Raw genomic sequence first — 21030 nt, 5'->3', positions numbered from 1 at the left:
TTTGTAAAAGTTTCCTTTATCACCCTAAAATAGTATTTTACTAAAATTGTAAAGTATAGGTTAGATAACATAATTGATTATATTGGCTTAAAAAACTAGCTAAACTAAGTTTCAGTTGTAAAAATAACATTTTAAAGGACATCTAAATTTGCTTGTATTAAATGTATTAAAGCGTATACTGGAAAGCTCTTGAAATGGTATTGTCATATCTATCCCTACTATCTGCAGGGATCCAGTAGCTGCACAAGTGGAGCTCCACTCACATTTGGTTCTGCTGCTCAAATACAGCAGTTCTACCCTTCCTATCCTGCCCCATACAAAACAATCCACTCCTTTCAGCAGTACATCTGCCATCCCACCATGTGCAAATACATGCGCATACACACACACACAAGCTTTTTGGAGAGGATTTTAGAGGGCACAGTAATAATTTAAAAGCTGTCTTTTTTCCTTGGTGCTTTAATTCAGTGGTTTAAATTCCTTTAATTTAAATCAATCCACCTGGTTGACTCATTGTTACTTTTGTGTCAGAAAACTTGAACCTGATGACTGTCTGTTTACTGCAGGAAGGTGTGGATTACTTAGCGGATTAGGAGTCAAAAAGCAGATAGAGATGTATCTGTTCCACACCTGGTTATCCATATTTTGTCCATATTTATTTATTAATTAAAATATTTCTAAATATTTATTTGGCTCTGGAAGATGGCTTCCAGATGGAAGGGTCCTAGTTCTACCAGTCAAAAAACATCATGCATCTCTCCCATCTTTTCCTCCTTAAATGATCTTTGTGGGAAGAAAAAAGCCGGAACAAACAGTGGAAAAGCATGAGAGGGGCAAGATGATGCTGTCTGGATGTCTCATAACATTCCAAGAATGGGGCAGAACAACTACATGATAGAGCTTCATGTGGAAACCCTCAAGGGCCTTCAAGACGGTATGCAAAATAGAACATTCAAACAAAATTTTAACAGTAAACCAGAATAAAAAGCATTATATTAAAATGAAGTGGAAGTCTCAGTTAAAACCATTACTAAATGAAAGGAATACAAATGACATTACTTGCCACTTAAAACTAATCAAGGACGGGCCCAGTTCTTCATCTGGGAGGGAAATACACAGGTGAGGTGTTGTCAAAGAAAAGGCCATATCCATGTTCCCACCAACCTATCCTCTGTTCTTGAGACATACAGCAAGACCTCAAAATGATTCTAATCTATGTTCAAGTTTATTTATTTATTTATTTATTTATTTATTTATTTAAAGCATTTTAATGCTGCCCCCTTTGCAACAAGCTTCGGGGCAACTTACAAAGCAAATAAATATTGAATAAAGTTTAAAAATCTGGATACATCTCAGCAGGTATATAATAAATAAATAAAAACAACAATTAACAGTTAAAATATCGTCCAAATAAACGGTTTTGGCCTGGCGCCAAAAAACAATGACGGTGCCAGGCGGACCTCTCTGGGGAGCGCATTCCATAGGTAGGGTCCCACTGCAGAGAAGGCCCTCCTCTGGATACTCACCCTCCTAATATCTTTCACGGAGGGCTCCCAGAGAAGGGCCTCTGCCGCCGATCTCAGGGGTTGGGAGGGCATATATGGACGCAAGCGCTCCTTTAGATAGCCAGGTCCCAAGCCATTAAGGGCTTTATAGATGATAACCAACACCTTGAATGGGGCCCGGACTTCAATGGGAAGCCAGTGAAGCTGATGGAGGACTGGGGTTATGTGAGAACAACACCCAGTCCCTGTCAGCAACCTGGCAGCTCTATTTTGCACCAGTTGAAGTATCCGGACTGTCTTTAAGGGCAGCCCCACGTAGAGCACATTACAGAAGTCTAATCGGGAAGTTACCAATGCATGTATCACTGTTGCCAGGCAATTGTTCTCCAGGTAGGGACACAGCTGATGGATCAGCCGAAGCTGGAGGAAAGCGCTCCTCGCCACTGCCGTCACCTGAGCTTCTAATGACAGCTCTGGGTTGAGGAGCACTCCCAAGCTGCGAACCCTGTCCCTAAGAGGGAGTGCAACCCCATTCAGGACAAGGTCCAGGTCCCCCATCCCAAAGCCCAACCCACCTACTAACAGGACCTCTGTCTTGTCTGAATTGAGCTTCAGTTTATTGGCCCTCATCCAGCCCATTACCTCGGCCAGGCACCAGTTCAGTACAGCCACTGCCTCACCTGGATTAGTTGAAAATGAGAGGTAGAACTGGGTATCATCAGCGTACTGATGATTCCGCAGCCCACACCTTCTAATGACCTCTCCCAGTGGTTTCATGTAGATGTTAAATAGCAAGGGGGACAAAATGGACCCTTGCGGAACTCCATGGCATAACTGCCATGGCACAGAGCCATAGTCCCCCAGCACCACCTTCTGGAATCGGCCATTGAGATAGGAGTGGAACCACTGCAAAGCAGTGCCTCCGACCCCCAATCCCGCTAGCCTATCCAGAAGGATACCATGGTCGATGGTATCGAAAGCCGCTGAGAAGTCCAGGAGAACCAACAGGGATGCACTCCCCCTGTCTCTCTCCCTGCACAGGTCATCATACAGGGCAACCAAGGCAGATTCAGTACCATACCTGGGTCTGAAGCTGGACTGAAATGGGTCCAGCTAATCAGTTTCATCCAAGAGTGCTTGGAGTTGTCCCACCACCACCCACTCTAACACCTTGCCCAGGAACGGGATGTTGGCCACAGGCCTATAATTGGTGGCCATCTCTGGATCCAGGGAAGCCTTCTTTAGGACTGGCCGGACTACCGCCTCCTTTAAAGGGGCAGGTACCCGGCCGTCCCTTAGAGAGGCGTTGACAACCTCCAGGATCCAGGTCCCTATCCCGTCCTTGGCTTTCTTAAGTAACCAAGATGGGCAAGGGTCCAGTAAGCAGGTGGTAGGACGTACTTGTCCAAGTACCTTGTCCACATTATCAGGCCTCAACAAGTGAAACTCATCCATCAATTTTGGACCAGTTCATATCAGAATTGTAGAAGCATAGAATAGTAGGGTCGGAAGGGGCTGAGAAGGCCATTGAGTCCAATCCCTACTGATGCAGGATGCCAATTATACCATCCCACTCAGATAACTGTCTATTTTCTTCTTGAATGCCTGTAGCGTGGAAGAGCATTCTTGGCAGCTGGTTCCACTGTTGTACGGCTCTCACAGTCAGGAAACTCATCCTTGTGTTTAGCCTGCACCCGGAGTACTGTAGTTTAAGTTCATTGTTCCATGTTCTACAATCTGGGATGAGTGAGAATAGATCTTTTCCTTCTTTGTGACAACCTTTGAGGTCCTCGTAGAGTGCTATGATGTCACCTCATAGTCTTCTTTTCTCAAGGCCAAACAGGTCCAGGTCTTTCAGCCTCTCATCGTAAGACTTATTTTCCAGGCCCTGATTCATTTTGTTGCCCTCCTCTGAACCCACTCCAGATTATCAGCATCCTTTTTAAAGCTGGGTTCCTGAAATTGAGCAGTGTATTCCAGGTGAGATCTGCCTGTCTGCCTGGCCAGAGAGACCCTCACCACATAGACCATTGAGATGCAGCCCCAGGTCAGTGGTTGGCAGGGACTGACCTGGTGGGGGAGTGAGGGAAGAGCAGCAGAGAGCAAGGGAAGATTAACTGAGCAGCAGCATGCCAGTTATGGCCAATTGAGGGTGGCTACTCCAAAATGGCCCCTTCCATCACACGGACCTATTTCCCCAGAGACCTTCTGCTCTGGGTGGTGGCCCCAGGCAGCAGTCAAAGGTCTGTAGCCAAAGGGCTCTGCCCATTGATGCCTTTTTGATGCCTGGTTGGGCCTGAGAAAGTGACCTTTGCCTGTTGGGTGGTTTGTAGTTGTATGATGATAATGAATTGTCTAACTTTAATTCTTTGTATTGCAGATTGCTTGAAAAAATTTATAAATTCTGTAATTTATATGTTTATTGCCTCATGCAGCTATTCTGATTTTGTCTTGTTTTGAACTCTTGTACCTTGCTTTACATTGTATTTTATGGTATCCTGTATATTGCATTAAGGTATTTTGTAAACCACCCTGCAGTTGCAGACCAAATTCACAGTCTGTCCAAAAGGATCTGGACAGACTCTAGAAGTGGGCAGGGGACAACAGAATGACATTCAATGAGGAAAAGTGCGTGGTCTTCCTCTTAGGACTTAGGAATAGGTGCTATATGTACAGGATGGGGGAGAAGTGGCTGGAGAGCAGCACTTGTGAAGGGGATTTTGGGGTACTTGTCAATAGCAGGTTAAACAAGTGCCACAAGTATAATGTGGTGCTTAAGGTGAATGCCACCCTTGGATGTTTAGCCAGAAGGAATGGCTTTGAGACTGAGAGAGGAGTTAGTACTTCTCTATAAGACTCTGATGTGCCCACAACTGGAGTACAGTGTCCAATTCTGGACTGCACATTGTAAGAGAGACATAGTTGGGTTAGAATCAGTTCTGCGCAGGGTCACAAGGATGATAGCTGGATTCATGGGGGATGACATATGAGACATATTGAGGGAACTGGGACTTTTAGGCCTGAAGAAGAGGAGATTCAGAGTGGATCTTGTAACAATGTACAGGGAAGTGAAGGGGTGTCACACAGTATAGGGTCATGGCCTGTTCTCACCTGCAGTGCAGGAAAGAATGTAGTACAACGGGGCAGAACTCAAGCATCCAGGTTTCAGGCAGGATGTCAGGAAGTATTTTCTGACAGTTAGGATCTCTAGGATATGGAATGGGCTTCCATGGGAGGTGGGGGGGGGGTCATCAGTGAGGCTGTTCAAGCAAAGATTGGACAACTACATGTTGGGTATTACATGAGCAGAGCCAGCTGGAGTCAGGGGTCAGGCTAGATGGCCCAGTAGGCCCCTTCTGACTTGCTTTGTTTCTGTGTTTCTAAAAAGGAAAAATTCTCATGAGTCATGTCTGTATATACATGGAATAAATAAATCAATAATGCCTAGCCACAAGATACACCATCAGTACAGAATTTAGTTTGATCTATTAATTAATTAATAATTAATTAATAATGCTGCTATTATGCTTATATATGAAAGTTCTTAAAGGTTTGCTTCCAAACCAGTCATGATATCAGTGACTACTTTTGTAAAAGAACCTTCTTTCTGTCAATGATCCAAGAAAACTCTGTTCTTCTAAAACAAAGCAGGCATATGGAAGACACTCTTCAGTAAATGTAATCTGTGACAGGTGATTAGAAATAGGATTGTATTGAATTGTACTGTTAAGTAGCATTCATGAAGTCCAACTTATATGCTTCCTTTGCTTTATAATGCCTTAATTTGTATTGCCACTTAGAACTATAAATTTTAATTTTACCTACTCATCAGTTCTGAACACTGCATTCTGTTCATTCTGCATTATAAGAAACAACTACTGATCCATTAGATTTTCTGATTTAGCAGCATGAGACCTCTTCCTACTATCTGATTTGTCTGTTTAAGATGGCATGCTCTTCTTAATAATATATGATTGATGGAAGATATTTAGGAACAAAGCACTGCCATTATCTAGCTGGCTGACTGCATATACACCCATCGTGTAGAACTGCTGCCTGAACAGGGAAAGGAAGTGAACAGGTTCCAGAGTCTGGGGAAATAAACAGTTTGCCTTTCATTTGCCAGATGGTTGTGATCCAGTCCTAATGCAATCACAAGAAATGTCCCAGCAGAGTTATAGTGTGCATTCTGGCATCCTGTCTAATGTCCATTGTGTAATGTCCTTGCTACCTTCCAGATACAGCTGGCATAGAACTTAATGGACTTCAGAGTTTTTGATCTCACAATTAACAACATGGCAAACATCCATGGCAAGAACACTTGCAGAGACAAAGAGAAAGAATTGCAAGGCATATTGACATCAGAGAAGCCTGATACAAATATACTGGGGGTAGCTTTCCAAATCTCAGCACGAGTAACGATCAGTAGCACAACTAGCCTAGGCATTTGGGATTATCTTTCCCATACTGTTGGGGTACTGAGGCCCCCTACCTCTTAACTCCCCACTCATTCTTTCTCTCTCCTAGTATCCCACTAACCCCAAACTACACATGCTATAAAATCTACCCTGAACTTTTCAGGTCTTAGAGTATGGTACCAAGGGTTAAACATCCATTACATTTTATCAAAGCTCTGGGATTAGCTTTGTTTAACCTATTTTTCACAACAGAGCCATGTAGCAACAGTAAGAACAACAAATTTTCCTCAATCATAAGTCTCAAACATACTGCTTTTACATTTACACCTGTTGAGCTGGTAACTTGATAATTTTAAATTTGATATCAAGATGTACTTGAAAAGAAACACAATTATGTCAAATTTCAAACGGGCCCAATAAATATGACCAAAGGTACAGTGAGTTAAAATCTACCCTTTCTACTCCAAGGCATATTTCTTCCAAAGTTTGATGAAAACTGCTAATGTATTTTACTCAGGCTTCCTGAGAAGAAGAAGCCTTCTCTGGTTTGGTGAAGTTCTAAGTAGCAGTTCAAAGTCTACCTGCCATAAAGCCTACAGTGGCACAACTTGTGACATCATGTAACATTATTCTGTTACACTACATCATTAAGATCATTAAAGTATTCATCTTCTCCTCCAGTTTCCTGGGTTTGTACAGCTACTTCAACATGTAACATCTTCAAGACTGATCCTAACTGAATGCTTATAAGTCTTATCTGAGAACTGAATGCTTATAAAAAGCTCAGTGGAGGTTAGTGTTTCCAATGTCAGCAGGGCTGTGTATCTGCTCTGGATTTTACTCTGAACTTCTAAGGACCCATCTATGTTGCTGAACCTAGCTGGGGGGAAATCTTGCATTTTCTAAAAGTCTGCAGGCTGGTATTCTGGTATTGTTAGGGTAAAAAATTCTTTTAAAGTTCAGAGTATGGAGCAGCTATATAGGCCCAAACACAGTGGTACTACCAGACCACACAGAGTGTCTGAAAAATGTTATGCATTTGCTACTATAACATAACTGCCATAAGAATGCCTGTATTTATCTCTGGTACAATAAAACTTGGTCCTTTGTTCCATTTCTTAGTTCAATGAACGTGATGCTGAAGAATTCTGTTAGAAGTGGCATATTATGGAATATTACATGTCGATTAAAATTCTGTTTCAATAGTTATCTTTCTCCTGCCTCTCTCCCTCAGCTATCCATTTCCCATGATGTTCAGCAGTTGCAGCAAGAAAGACTTGGAATACAGCTTGGAAAAAGGAGTGGGGATGTGTCTATTCAACCTCCCAGAAGTAAAGGAATCATTTGGTGGGCCAAAGTGTGGGAATGGCTATGTAGAAGAAGGAGAGGAGTGTGATTGCGGTGAACCTGAGGTAGGCCTATCATCACTGCTTCACAACAGCAGTGGGCAAACAGTGGTTATCTGGGTGTTTTGGCTACAGCCCCAGGAGCCCTTGCAGCACAGCCCATGTTGAGAGATGATGGAAGCTGTAAGCCAAAGCATCTGGAAGAGTAACCAGATACCCACCCTTGCTTGAAAAGGAGACTGAAAGTTCTGTTTGGAACATCTGACTATATTTTAACCAACGTTCTACTATTCCTTGATCTCAGCATTTCTTTCATGCTTGTCTAAATATAAACAAGTCATCTGGCATTTTCTAAAAGTCTACAAGCTGCTGTTGTGATGCTGTTAGGGAGAGAATTCCTTAACATTGGTGCCACAGCCAAGAAGACCCTGTTGTCTCTTCCTAACAATGTAATTTCACAAAGAGAAGTGATTTCCTTGAAAAGCTTAAAGAACAGGAGTGGGGGCTCTTGCAGAAAAACATGTTCACTGAGATACGCCATCCTGCAGTTACAGACTTCTAAAGGGAGAGCACTTAGGCAAATATTCCCTTTGATTTTTTTATGGTTGCCCAAGACTGGTTTTTCTCCACAAAAGTCACTGTCCTGTGCTTTTATTATGGTTAATGTAGATCTGCTAGTATAAGAGATCTTATACTATAAGCTGTGGGGTGACATAGAAATAAAGAAATAGCCCCTGATAAGACATCTTTCCCTCATTTAAACCCTTTCTTCATGAGGCTTTTATTGTGCACTTATGATTCCTCTCTCATGGTTCTTTGTGGGTGCTTGACACAATGTCATCATCCTCCAAGTCACTCCCCATTCTTTCTGGGGCTCTTTTTAGATGAAGGAAACTGGTATTATCTGTGAATAGTGGCATGAAACTCTTGTATTTGTGCAGTTGTGCTACACTACAGTGTTGCCTCTTGGTCATGCAATGCAATATACAGAAAAGCAGAGAAAGAACCTGCCCTTCCCAAAAAATGAGTTAAGGAGCTAATCTTAACCCCATAAAAAATCCTAATGCAGAAGTCTCGGTAAAGTGGAGTGTTCAAAGCCTTCATGGAACCCTTCTGTACAAGGCATTTATTGTGCATTTGTGATTTCTTACTCTTAATAGTTTGTGGGTGTTTAAAATGATGCCTTCTCTCATTATTTGCAGACATTTCCACAGCTGGTACTATGAATTTCAGCATTAAACCTTCACATTTTTGTGCAATTCCACTATTTAACATTGCCCTCTAGTAGCTGTATAATGGAACATATAGAAAGGCAGAGAAAGAAAAGCCATGGGGAAGAAACATGTAAAGGAGCCAAACTTAATGCTGCAGATAATCTGGAAGTCTTAGCAAAGTTGCAGGTTAAAAGCCTCATATAGAAAAACCCTTAAAACTTAAGATCCACTGCTGATTTTCCACTTTAATAATCAGCAAAAAATATATCATAGGGAAATGGATCTGTCTTCTTTGATAAACAAACCACTGCATGCATAATAAACAAGAAGACACTGATAGCAGGAAAGTACTCTAGTTTTTCCATGCAGTTTACTGAATTGATCTAAGTCATAAGGGTTTCCTGACAGTTCACTCATTCTTCTACGTAGCAGGATTGGAAAAGCAGGCTTATCTGGTTGTTTAAAGTCAATAGAATGTCTGTTGCTTGCAAATACAGTCTGGCCCAGTTATCATTCTCAACTCCTGAATGTTACTGATGTGTTTTAAAGTAAAAACCACTTAATAGTGTCACAAAGCAATTCAAACTTTGGTAGTTTTTTTCCTTTTCTTTGTTAAAAGCCTAGGGAAATTGTGGCTCAGGTCTGATTGATTTTAGCTGAAGTTTTTTAGTGTAATCTGTGTGGTATCAGCAAATCCATTGCATTAGTTACATTGGGGCATAATCCTATGCATGTATAAACAGCAAAAGTCTCACAATCTTACAAGACAGTAGCAGGTCCTTTTCTGTGTAAATAAGGATAGGGTTGCATCCTTAATGAGTAATTTTGATCAGAATCCCCATATCAGTACCACTCTAATCCTTGAAGGCATCATGTGGTTCAGTAGGTAAAGCTAGGTGAAGCTTGCATGGAAAAGCCATTTTTAATCTATTGGAATAAAATAACTTCATTCAAAAATTCTAGCAGACACTTTGAGCTGCCTGTACTCATATGTTAGATTATTTTAAAATCTGTCTGGGAACTTTTGATAAGCCATCCCCCCTCCCCACCCCCACCCCCAAGTTTAGGAGAAAAAAATTATCCTGACTCACCCATGAATTGTTCTAGGGAAAAAGGTTCACTTCTAGACAATAAGATTATGGAACCTGTTGGTGGCTATTGCTCTTGATGTGTCAAAATCACTTAAAAGCAAAGCAGGGAAGAGTGGCTCCATTCATGACCTCCTTGTAAGCTCCTTAGAATGCTCTGACTGTCCATGAGTAGGAGAAGAGGACTGGATTAGATGACTCTTACATTCACTTGTTTCAGCATTTTTTACCTCTGCACATAGAATGTGCAGTAGTGTAATTAAGGGTGATGTCTGAGTTCACGAGCTGTCACCCTTCTGTAATTAATGGATGGAAATTTCAGGAAACAGATTTCAGATAAACTTCAGGAGAAGCTTCCTGACTATGTGAGTTTGTACTGTTAGTTTTCTCCCCCACAAGTTATTTTTCTGGCTATTTCTTCTGAGGTTTAAGATTTATCTGTAAACACACAACTTTTCACCTTTTCCTGAAATTAGCAGTATTATTTTAGTGGCCTCCTTTTCAGGAATGTTCTAATTGGAACACCTTCTTGAAAAAGTCCCAGGAATGCTCATATTTTCTCTTGTGTATATAGGCAAAACAGTTTATTTTATTTTATTTATTTATTGATTTATTTAGGAAGCTTCTATGCCGCCCCATTTGCCGAAGCCTCGGGGGAGGGGGGGGCTCACATCAATAAATAAATAATCACAGTATAAAAACAATATAATTTGAGTCGACCTGGCCAAGGATATAAAATAAATAAGTAATATTAACAATTAAATTAACAGTTAAAATGACATTTAAATAAAAAGGTCTTCTCCTGGCACCGAAAAACGAATAACAATGGTGCCAGGCGGACCTCTCTGGGGAGCGCATTCCATAGATTGGGCGCCACCGCAGAGAAAGCCCTCCTCCGAGTACTTACCCTCCTAATGTCCTTCACAGAGGGTTCCCGGAGAAGGGCCTCTCCCGCTGATCTCAAGGGGCGGGTGGGCATATATGGATGTAAGCGCTCCTTCAGGTAATCAGGACCCAAGCCGTTAAGGGCTTTATAGGTGATAACCAACTCCTTGAATTGGGCCCGGACTTCAATGGGGAGCCAGTTTAGTGCAGACATTTTCTTCCTCTTGTTATTTCAAGTGTCAGTAGTATAATCAGTTAGCTGCATCTTCTTATTTAAAAACTCTTTAGTAGGGATAAACTTGGGAATATCATTATGATCTAGTTACTTTTTCTTATGTTCAAATGTCACTGTTGGCAGTTCATTAAGTCAGAGTTAACTACTGAGTAGCAGTTTTGGTAAGACCTTAGCAGAACTTCTAATTCAGATGCCATGTACCCTTTCCGATTATTACATTCTCAAGTAAATTCAGTATTTTCTGAGACCTCTGATTAGTTCCATCTAAAGACAATAATTTTTTACACCCTTCTGTGCATGGGGAAGCCCTTGATTAAACTGAGCAACATGTCATGAATTTATTTCTTAGCAGCCATAATAGTGATATTTGTGCCAGAATTTTTGTTCATCCCAACAGCATAATATATAGACCATATGTCTATAACAAAGAGAATAAGCAGTTTAAGTCAAGCACTCAGATGTACAAAATTACTGCCGTTCCATTGAAGTAGTTAAATACCAGTGGTAGATTCAACCTACACCCAGTCTTTACATTGACACAAAGCTATTTTAGACAAATACAACTTGCATGAAATTTGGTGATGATTGTTTGTTTCACACTTATTCCCTTTGATGGCAAGAACCAGAGGTGCACATCCTTTTGGTCCCCGAGGGCTGTGTCAAGTATCTCTGGGGGTGGCAAGGCACATACTAAGGGTGAGTGAGGAGTCCACTCTGGGTGTGGGAATCCATTGGATTGCTGGGGCTCAGCTTCCCAGACTCCAGTCCACTTTGATGTGGCCTTGGGTCTGAGTTTCTGGTAAGCACACCCAGCTTACACACAGAGCTTTCCAGGAACTGAGCCCTGTGGAAATCCTGTACAAATAGTGTCCCTCTTTTTTGTGGTGTGCAGCCTTTGATTGTGCTGCAGTACACAACTTGGAAGAAGGTTGTTCACATGGTGCTCCCCAGGAATGGAGCGCTGTGCAAGTGCTGTGCAGGCAGCATCCCTCTCCCACACCACATGCAGCAGCTTTTATTTCTCCTGCTGCATATAATGCAGAAGAAGGTTGCCAGTTGCACAGTCTTCGTTCAGCATGTCGTGAGCAGAGCTGGCTGGAGCCGGGGGTCAGACTAAATGGCCAAGGAGACCCCTTCAGACTCGCTCAGTTTCTGTGTTTCTCGTGGAATGTCCCATGAGCATTCATGGGCCTCCTCTTGGCTCAGCTCACTTTCCAGAATAGGGCCAAGTGTGAAAGAAAGCCTGCAAACTCAGGAACAGATTCTGCAGAGCTTCAATGCAATACATCCATGTACATATATGTAAATACATGTACACACTTGAGCACATTCAGATACAACTCAAACAGTATACAATTCACAGCCATACACCACACACTCACTGAAATCCAACTCCTGTCATGGAGTGTTCCAGAGGCCTGGCAGGTGAAACCAACATACCCAGAAACCTGAGTTCCAAAACTCCTTAGTCAGGAATCCTGGCTCATAGCCATTCTCCTTCCTCTAATCCAGTGGTCCCCAACTTTTTTGGGCTGCCACCCGCTTTTCTCTTGGCTGAGAACTCTAGCACCCCCCATGTCTCTTTCTTTGTTTTAGAGGCACTAGGGTTGTCGTACTTTGGGTGAATTAATCAGTACCCCATTTGCCTGGTCTCCCACTCTCACCAGGGAACGGGGCGGGGTGCACCATGGCTTGTGGGGCTGCTGGGGCTTGTGGGGCTGCAGAGGGGTGAAGCAGTCTCCTTGACAGTCCTTGGCTGCAATGGCAGCATTGACAGCGAAGCTGGTATGGACAGCTTTGGGCATGGGCTGGCTAAAGAGGCCCTGTGAGGAGGAGGACCCTGGCTCAGCATGCCGCAGCTGGGCCACAGCTTGCCTGGATTCTCTCTCTTTCCCCCTCCCTCATCCCCACTCTCACCAGGAGGAGGGCACAGATTTTATTCGATCTGTCCCTGAATCAGATCACATGAGTTAGCCAAACCTTTGTCTTAATATATGCATCTATTTTACCTTTCTATGCATATAGGATGTAAGGTTTTTAAATTCTATTTATTAAGAATTTCAAAAGCAAATTGCATCACTTTTCTACATAGTCACCTTCCTTTGTGATGCATTGTCCTCCGTGTCATACCATTTTTATAATGACATCTGCAAAAAATATATATAAAATACATTTATAAAATATAAAAGTGCGGAAACTTTTTGAAGACCCCCTCATACTTAAGAAACACTTCTATATTCACTAAAACATATTAAACATAATTCAGCATTGTAGTAATTATAATAAAACAGTTCTTAAAACAGTTTAGAACATTCTTGAGGTAAGATTAACATTAACTGATGATGGTGGTGGAGATGGACGTGGTGCTGGTGAGTCAGGGTTTGATTGTGCTGTTGTGGAGCTGGGGGGCGGGTTTACTTTCTTGAAGCAGGCCTCGAGGGTTGTTTGTACAGCCATTTTCTTTTTCTCATCATAAATGGCCTTGTAGCAGCAGAGGGCCTGGTTACAAGGGCAAGTGCTAAATAAAACCAAAGGAGAGCTAGACATCCTACACATGCCCCAAAACACAGTGGCTTGGGTAGACTCAAGCTGATGCTGCAGAATGAATAGCAATAAATATTCTAACTTTAGAAAACTAGGCTGCCACTGATGACACATCTCTAAACATGTCACAGAGTTCCCTAGAGATACATCATGTCGTTCTTCAGAGTGTTTGCCTTGACAATCTTTACTGAATCTCTGTCTCGAACAAAAAGCCATGAATATCTCTAGGAACTACACAGCCACTGTTGACACATCACCAAACAAGTCACATAGTCCCCTAGAAATATTCACGACTTTTTACTAGATTCAGGTTTATGGCTGTCCATGCATTCATAAGTATGGGTTGTTTGTAACTTGGGGACTACCTGTAATTGAATGCCTCCCCCTGGTCCCCCCTGAATCTTTCCAGAACCCTCATTTTGGGAATCACTGCTCTAATCTACACTGCTTCCTAGGGTACGTCAAGGATGCTTTAGGAGTGATGCTTCCAGGGTAGGAAATGTTGAGTCTGTTCCTAAAGCATTTCTCTCTTTTCTGCTTTTTGTATTGCCAAATGCAATTGTAAATCACCTTCTTGTTCTATGGCTAGGTTTTTAATAATAGTTTTGTCAGTAAAGTGCTCATCTTCAGAAAATGCCCTGCACATCTATTTAACCCAGAGATAGGGAAGAAATCATCAGCACTGGAATGTGGCCAAAACCACTTCTAATGGAGGTGGAAGCATTTCCAGAACTGGTTGAGGATTTGGGGTTTCTGAACAATTTTGAATGATCCAGAAATGTAGGGAGGCCTCTTCTGCAAGGAGAAGAGAAGGGATTTCCTGAAGGCATTAGGACACATGAGGGATTTCTATCAATTACCCCATCATGTGATTGCTTCTTTCCAAAAATATAAGTTCAAACACTCCCTGTTTCTGTTACAACTAAGGACTGTTTTCAATTTATTCATTCATTTATATCCCACTTTTTTCCATGAAGGAATTCAAGGAAATGCACATGGGGTTCCTAGTCAGTATCCTAGGGACCGACCTATTTGCTTTCAGCAAGGTGGCTGTATTGACCTAGTTCACACATTCACTGTGGCCTACACAGTGGCCAACAAGTACTTTGTTTAAGCTGTGGTGCATGCCAGGTACCACTTGTCTAATTAGCTAGCTGGACACAGCTTGCTGTGTTATGTGAACCAGGTAGTGTGGCTTGTTTGAGTGGAAAACACCCTGAGAGTGCTTTGCCCCTCAAACAAGCAATATAGCCTGGGTTCAGATAGCACAAGGCACACCTGGGCGGGCAATTAGGGTTATGGGACATGTATAAGCCGCAGTGATTGCATCTCAGATTATCGGATAGGTGGATGCATATGGGCCTAGGGGGTAAGCATTGCCAGGGAGCTCAGCCAGTCCGCCACCCCATCTAACAGTTGCAGTTGCAGGCAGAGCAGTATTTTGTGCAGTAAATTATTCTATATTCTGTTACCCACTATAGAGTTTGGATGGAGCAGAATTAATTTGTTCCACCTTCTGCCAGATCTGAGTGGAGTGGAACAATTTGTTCTGTCTGTTCCTATAAACCAATTACTATTTTCTGCAACCTTTTAGATATTTGAAAAGTAAGTTTTCCATTTGTCTTTTATCAAGACTAAATAGCAGACCCATTCTATGTGACTCACGGACTTGGTTGAAGGGAGACATCATTAAGTGAAACAGATACCAAGAAAATAAAAGTATAGCTGGATAAATAGGTTGTACATAAAAAGGAAGAACATATGTTGGGTTTAGATTGCAAATTTCCTGGGAACATGGACCTATCTTTTAGCATAACAAAACACCTTGTAAGTTATGGTACTATATAAATATAAATAATGAACATACTGAAGATGTGGAATAATACATAAGCAGCACTTCACTTCTAAGGGGCACGTGAAGGTTATACTGGATAACAAACTCAACAGAGTGATATTGTGGTAAGAAGGGCTAATGTGCTTTCAAGTTGCATTAACAGCAGCATCGTTTCCAGGACTCAAGAAACAATAGTATTACCCAGAAAAGCTCTGAGATTAGATCTCATTTAAGTACTATGCCACTTCTAATCAGTACAAGATAAATTGGAAACAATTCAGAGGAGAGTTAAAATGATAAAGTTCTAGAAAAAAAATCACACAAAGACCTAGTTGTCACTGAGAAAACTAGATGTCAGGAGGAAGTGTTCTAGCCTAACCATCTCCATAAAATGCAGTTTTCTGTGTGTGGGCCCTTTTCCCTTACGTGAAGAAGCTATGCATTGATTTTCAGACAAGCTGGTACTTAATACAGATGAGACTAAAGTACTCTGGGCAGAGAAACCAACTCATCCGGATAGGTATACATCTGGTCTTAGGGTTGCCCTCCCTCTGAAGGACCAAATACAGAGATGAGAATGCTCATGGACTCTGCACTAAATGCTCAAGCTCAGGTGGTAGCATTGTCTAGAGTGCCCTTTACCAGCTTAGGCTGGTATGCCAACTGAAGCCCAAACTGGAGAGTGGTGGTCTTGCCTTGGTAATTCACACTCTGGTGACATCCAGCCTGGACTACTGTAATGTGCTCTTCATGGGTCTGCCCTTAAGCACAGTTCAGAAACTTCCGTTGGTGCATAGTGCAACCACCCATATACTGGAAGAGGCTATTCCAATCCCAGCTACATTGGTTGCCCAATTTAAAGTGTGCATGTTAACCTATCCCGAAAGGCTGCCTTCCCCTGTACCAGCCTGCATGCACACTAAAGTTATCAGTAGAGGCCATTCTCACTTGCCTGCAAACAAGGGCACTTAGGCTGGTGAGTAACAAAGGAGAGGGCCTTTCAGTGGTAGTCCCACATCTCTGGGATTCACCAGGGTTCTCTGCAGATCTTCAAAAGACTCTGAAGATTCACTTGTTTTTGCTGCCCTTCTTATACTTGGTGTGCTGCAGGTTTTGTTGGTGCTAGGGTTGGTATTTTGATGGATTTTTATTTATTGCCTCTCAATTTTAATTGCCATTGCTGCATTTTTAAATTTCTAAATAAGATTTCAGGAGATTAAAAAATAATGAAAGTTAAGGACAGTTCTGAAAAAATATGTAGCATGGAGCCCGTGTGCTCTTTGATCCACAGAATTAGGTCATCGTGTGGGTTCTGAAAATCCTGCTAGATGTATTTCTGAGATGTCATTGTTTACTGCTTTCAGGAATGTACAAACCAATGCTGTAATGCAACTACCTGCACTTTAGGACCAGGAGCAGTATGTGCCCATGGACTTTGCTGTGAGGACTGCCAGGTGAATTAATGTTTTCTCATTTGTGCAGGGTGGGCAGGACTCCAGCATAAGCTTAAAGGTAGGTCAGACCTCCAGAGCCTCTAACTTGGGGGCTCAGAACCTGTCAGCCCAATGGCTAAAATCCATTTTTGACTACCTCTCAGGATCCATACTGCAGTGGGGAAGGCCAAACGCAAAGAGTTGGAATACCCAAAACACCAGCATATTTACTGTCAATAGCTAAGACTTTGCAGGGGCATTTCAGTCTTTTCAAATGAAGAAACACTGCTGAACAGATGGGAAATCATCAAACAATGGAAGATTGTGGGAGTGGCAGTGGGGATGAGGCCCTCTGGGGAACCCTAGATACCTGGATTGGGACCCCTCAGCGGGTCACCTCTGGACCCAGGGGCTGAAGTTCTGCACCCTTGCTACAAGTGTACGCAAGAGAAATTCTCCATTATGCTTTTAAGAAAGCACAGGACAGCACATCATGCCACGCAAATCTTCTCCCACTAAACAACGTGTATTTTCATTTTATGCATATATCAATATGAGTCTAAAAGGAGTTTATGCCCACTTAAATATATCTGCCACTGCAAAGTTATATGAGGGTTCAGTAGTGTAGTTCTGTGTGCAGTGTGTCAGAGCCTTGCATTGCATCTTAGTGAGGAATGAAGGAGGCCTCTTGGAAGAATGTCATAAAAATGGCACAATACATCAAAGAGATGCATAAGTGCTTTGCCCCCTTTACACTGTGCTTAATGACTGCCCCCTTTATACTGTGGCTAATGACTGCTTGGCACAGTGTCTTAGACAGAGGTGGGAAAGCTTCAGTCTGTAGCATAAATTTCACTGTGTAGCACATTTTATTGATTGGAATTACAATCACTTCTTTCTTCTTCCAGCTGAAGCCAGCAGGGATCTTATGCAGGCACTCCAGTAATTCTTGTGACCTTCCTGAATTCTGCACTGGAGGCAGCCCTCACTGCCCAGCCAATGTGTATTTACATGACGGGCACTCGTGCTACAGCGTAGATGGATACTGCTATAATGGCATGTGCCAGACCCATGAGCAGCAATGCATCACACTCTGGGGGCAAGGTGAGCTTGAATTGCTAATAGCTTTTTCTTTTTCAAGACATTTTCCCACAAGAAACAAGCAAAGTGTGTCTAATATTTGGTAGCAACAGAGACTTTGGGATAGCATGTGACCTGGGACATTCCGTATTTCCTGACTCTCATCACATTTTCCTACTGCAGAACAAATCTTTCTTGTTGCATTTCATCCTCACATTCTTTTTTCAGATGGGTGGTCAGGTGATCCTATCATGCACTAATACCATTTTGGGGGAGTGTTGAGAAGGATGCATCTGATAGTTCACACACATAATTCAAGGATGGACTGCAAGAATGGAGAGGAGAGAGAGGGAGAATGCTATTCTTTATCTATTAACTGTTTGCTTGTTTGTTTGGCCTAAAGCTGTGTTGATGCTAATTGTTTTAGCCCAGTTCAGCTACTTGCTAGCCTCAAGGTCAGGGATCAAGGACAGGCATCACTGGGCACTTATGTACACACCGCAGCAGGGGGCCAGTGCCAAGAGCTCCCTGAAGCTGATACCCCCTTTGCTACTGCAGTCTGCTTGTTCACCTGCTTCTCTCTCTGGCCCAGATCATGGTGGTGAGGAAAAGGAGGAGCAGCAGAGGCTGCTGCCTACTTGCCCATGGGTGCTCTGGCTAGCAAGCCAGCAACAGGTAGCAATGAGAAAGAGGGTGACAAGCAGTAGAAGCTGGCAGAAATGGCACTGAGAAGAAAGGGGCTCATGGAGCATGTTTCCCCAAAGGCCCTGGAATGGACACTGTGCATCATTGCTCGGTGCATGTCCATCAAGGTGCCAGCTCCATCAAGATGAGTAGGGGATGTGATGCTGGATTGAGGCATGTTTCATAGCCATACTCCTCAATTCATAATCCTGCATCTGCTTAAATGCTGCATGGATGTTTTCAGGCTCCTTCAAAACAAAGGATTTCCACCATATCCATCTTTGAGACTATGTCCATTGGGGACATTTGAATACTTTCAGGATTTCATGTTCTTTCAGATTGACATCACTTGCCTCAGCTTACTTGACTGTAAAATGCAAATACTTCCCTACCTTTCAGAATGAATTACTGTACCTTTTTTTTTCTTTTGGAGCACAGAGATTTCTGGGCTGAAAGCCACTATTTGAAGTGCACAATATTAACTATGCAAACATAACTCATAGCTACTGCTGAATTAGGAAGAAATTGTGCCATGGATTGTATTCCAATAAGCACTTTGAATTGACTTGGACAGTTCTTTGGTTTCAGCTGACATGGTTTCCTGATCAAGGATGCAGGACATTGCACAGGAAAACTGCATACCCACTTACTCAAAATTTCACACAATCCTGTATTTCTGTGGTGTCACCCCATTCTCCATAGTCTCAACACCTCACTACTATACTTAGTAACTTGCTCAACTCTCAGTCCATGTGCCCACCACCTGCATTTGACTGTTCTTACTCTCCTCCCATTTGTGGTCCATTCTCTTCAAAAGGCAGTGCACTGGAGACTGTACTTTCCTGATGGATCCTTTAGGCTGCAACCCCATACTGGTTTCCCTAGGAGTAAACTGCATTCATTACAGCAAGACTTACTTCTGATTAGACATACATTAGACTGTGCTATTAGGCTGCAAAAGAATGGTTGATAGCCAAAGCTGAAAAATGAAATTGGCTGATGAAATAAGGTAATAAATAAAAACTACTTCTGACCACAGTTGCCACCTGGACCAAGTAACCTTTATACTTTATTCATGTTCATAGATGTTTATTTTAGTATTGATTTTTACTGCGTTCTGATAACTGTACACTACTTTGGGCCTTATGAAGGAAAAGCAGATTATACATTTTATCAATGAAATGTTTAAAATCTGCCACAGCTACTAAAACACTGGTAATAAGCTGAGATTTCCACTCTTGGATTTGTCAAAAATAGTGATAACGTCTCCCCAGGAACATATGGAGGATCTTTCCCTACAGCTTCATGTAGTTGTTAAATGAAGATGGAGCAAGAAACCCCTGCAGGAAAGACTCCATCAGGCAGCTGAACAGCCAGCCACTGGTTAGTTGGTTACTTTCCACTGGTTTTTTTCCAGGTAATTCATAATATAGTATTATAACTGTGACAGGTAAATAAAAATCAAGGAGACATTAATTAAAATTTTCAACCGTGAAGTTCCCACAACAGGCTATAATTGCTGTAACAATTTAGAATGGCTCCCACCACTGAGAGCACACACTGGGTTAACAGTATATTGCTTTCCCTTTTATATTCCCCTTCACTCCCATTCAGGGCATTGTTGGGCATCTGGCCCTGTACATGTCAAGCAAGCAAGTGGTGCCAATGATGGGAATGATTATGAGGAGCAATAGCAACTAGTGACAATAGTGTTGAGAAGACAGACTCACTGAGGGAGGGGGCCACTGAGGTTGCCTTGCCCAAGGACCCACAGAAACCTGGAGTTGGCACTATGCCCACTGCTCAGCCACTAAATAAACAGTTCTAGTCCCAAAACTTCAACAAAGCAAGACTGAAAAGGATAGAGAAAATGTATGTTATTTGCCAATGTCTTTCAGTATTACTAGCAGCTGCAAGTGGGCTCTACTCAGATCCAGGCTGTGGCACTTGAGAATGAGAGAGGTTAAGTATTCTCCACTGATTCTGATTACCTGAATCATACGCACACTAAAGTTGGTATTTGTCCTGCTGGACAAACATACAGTTATCCCATGTGTATCTGTATCTTTCAGCCCACTGGTCAGATAGAACCTTCAAGAAGCAGGTTGTTTTTAATCTGGAATTTAAAGCAGGCACATAACTACACACCCTCCTTAAATATAGCCATAATCTTGACTAAAATTTCTGACCTGACCCTGTATCTGTGATGGAAAAAAAAATGCTTCTTGAATGCCACATTTAAAATCTAAAAGATCTTGTACATGGTTTAGTTTAGCCCTCAGCTATCAGGCTGAAGATTAGGAGGGAGGATTCTATGTGCTTTTGTTAGCAGGTTCCAATATTTATGGGGAAGTAGTAAAGTTCTTCACTGTGCACTGCTGACTTAGCCACTGATGGATTGCAGGTTCAGTTCGTGGCCCCAGAGTTTGGAGGTACATTGCCTGCCACACACCAAACAAGCAGGAGCAGCAGCTTAGTGGAATACATAAATTTCTCCAGCTTATCCAAAGGAATCTCAGTGGATTGTGGATTGACCTAAATCAAGGCTTCATGGGAGAAAAAAATAAAAATACCTCAAATTCCAGCAGGATATCAGAGAATGCTGATGCATAATACTGAAATATTGCTCAGCTAATTCCTCTTCAAGACATGGCTAGGCTAGGTTCTGGATTATACAGCTAAATTGTAACCTTTTTATTATGTATTTTTGCTATTATTTACAATATGTCCCTCCTTTTAATTTTAAAATGAAACTTTTTAATAC

The 21030-nt window shown here is 42.2% G+C and overlaps 1 protein-coding gene across 3 annotated transcripts in view; it reads left to right on the top strand.

Annotated features, from left to right (window-relative positions):
- Window positions 1-21030, top strand: part of ADAM12 (ADAM metallopeptidase domain 12) — a 342499-nt gene that overhangs the window by 217082 nt on the left and 104387 nt on the right. For all 3 annotated transcript variants that reach the window (XM_044445563.1, XM_044445564.1, XM_044445565.1), the window contains exons 11-13: window positions 7158-7335; window positions 16434-16523; window positions 17411-17606. In XM_044445563.1, the coding sequence (XP_044301498.1) occupies window positions 7158-7335; window positions 16434-16523; window positions 17411-17606 (464 nt within the window). The remainder of the gene's footprint in view (window positions 1-7157; window positions 7336-16433; window positions 16524-17410; window positions 17607-21030) is intronic.

This window comes from Varanus komodoensis, unplaced genomic scaffold, assembly GCF_004798865.1.
Source record: "Varanus komodoensis strain SLA01 unplaced genomic scaffold, ASM479886v1 scaffold49, whole genome shotgun sequence".
NCBI lineage: Eukaryota > Metazoa > Chordata > Lepidosauria > Squamata > Varanidae > Varanus > Varanus komodoensis.
This window is presented reverse-complemented; position numbering and strand designations above follow the sequence as displayed.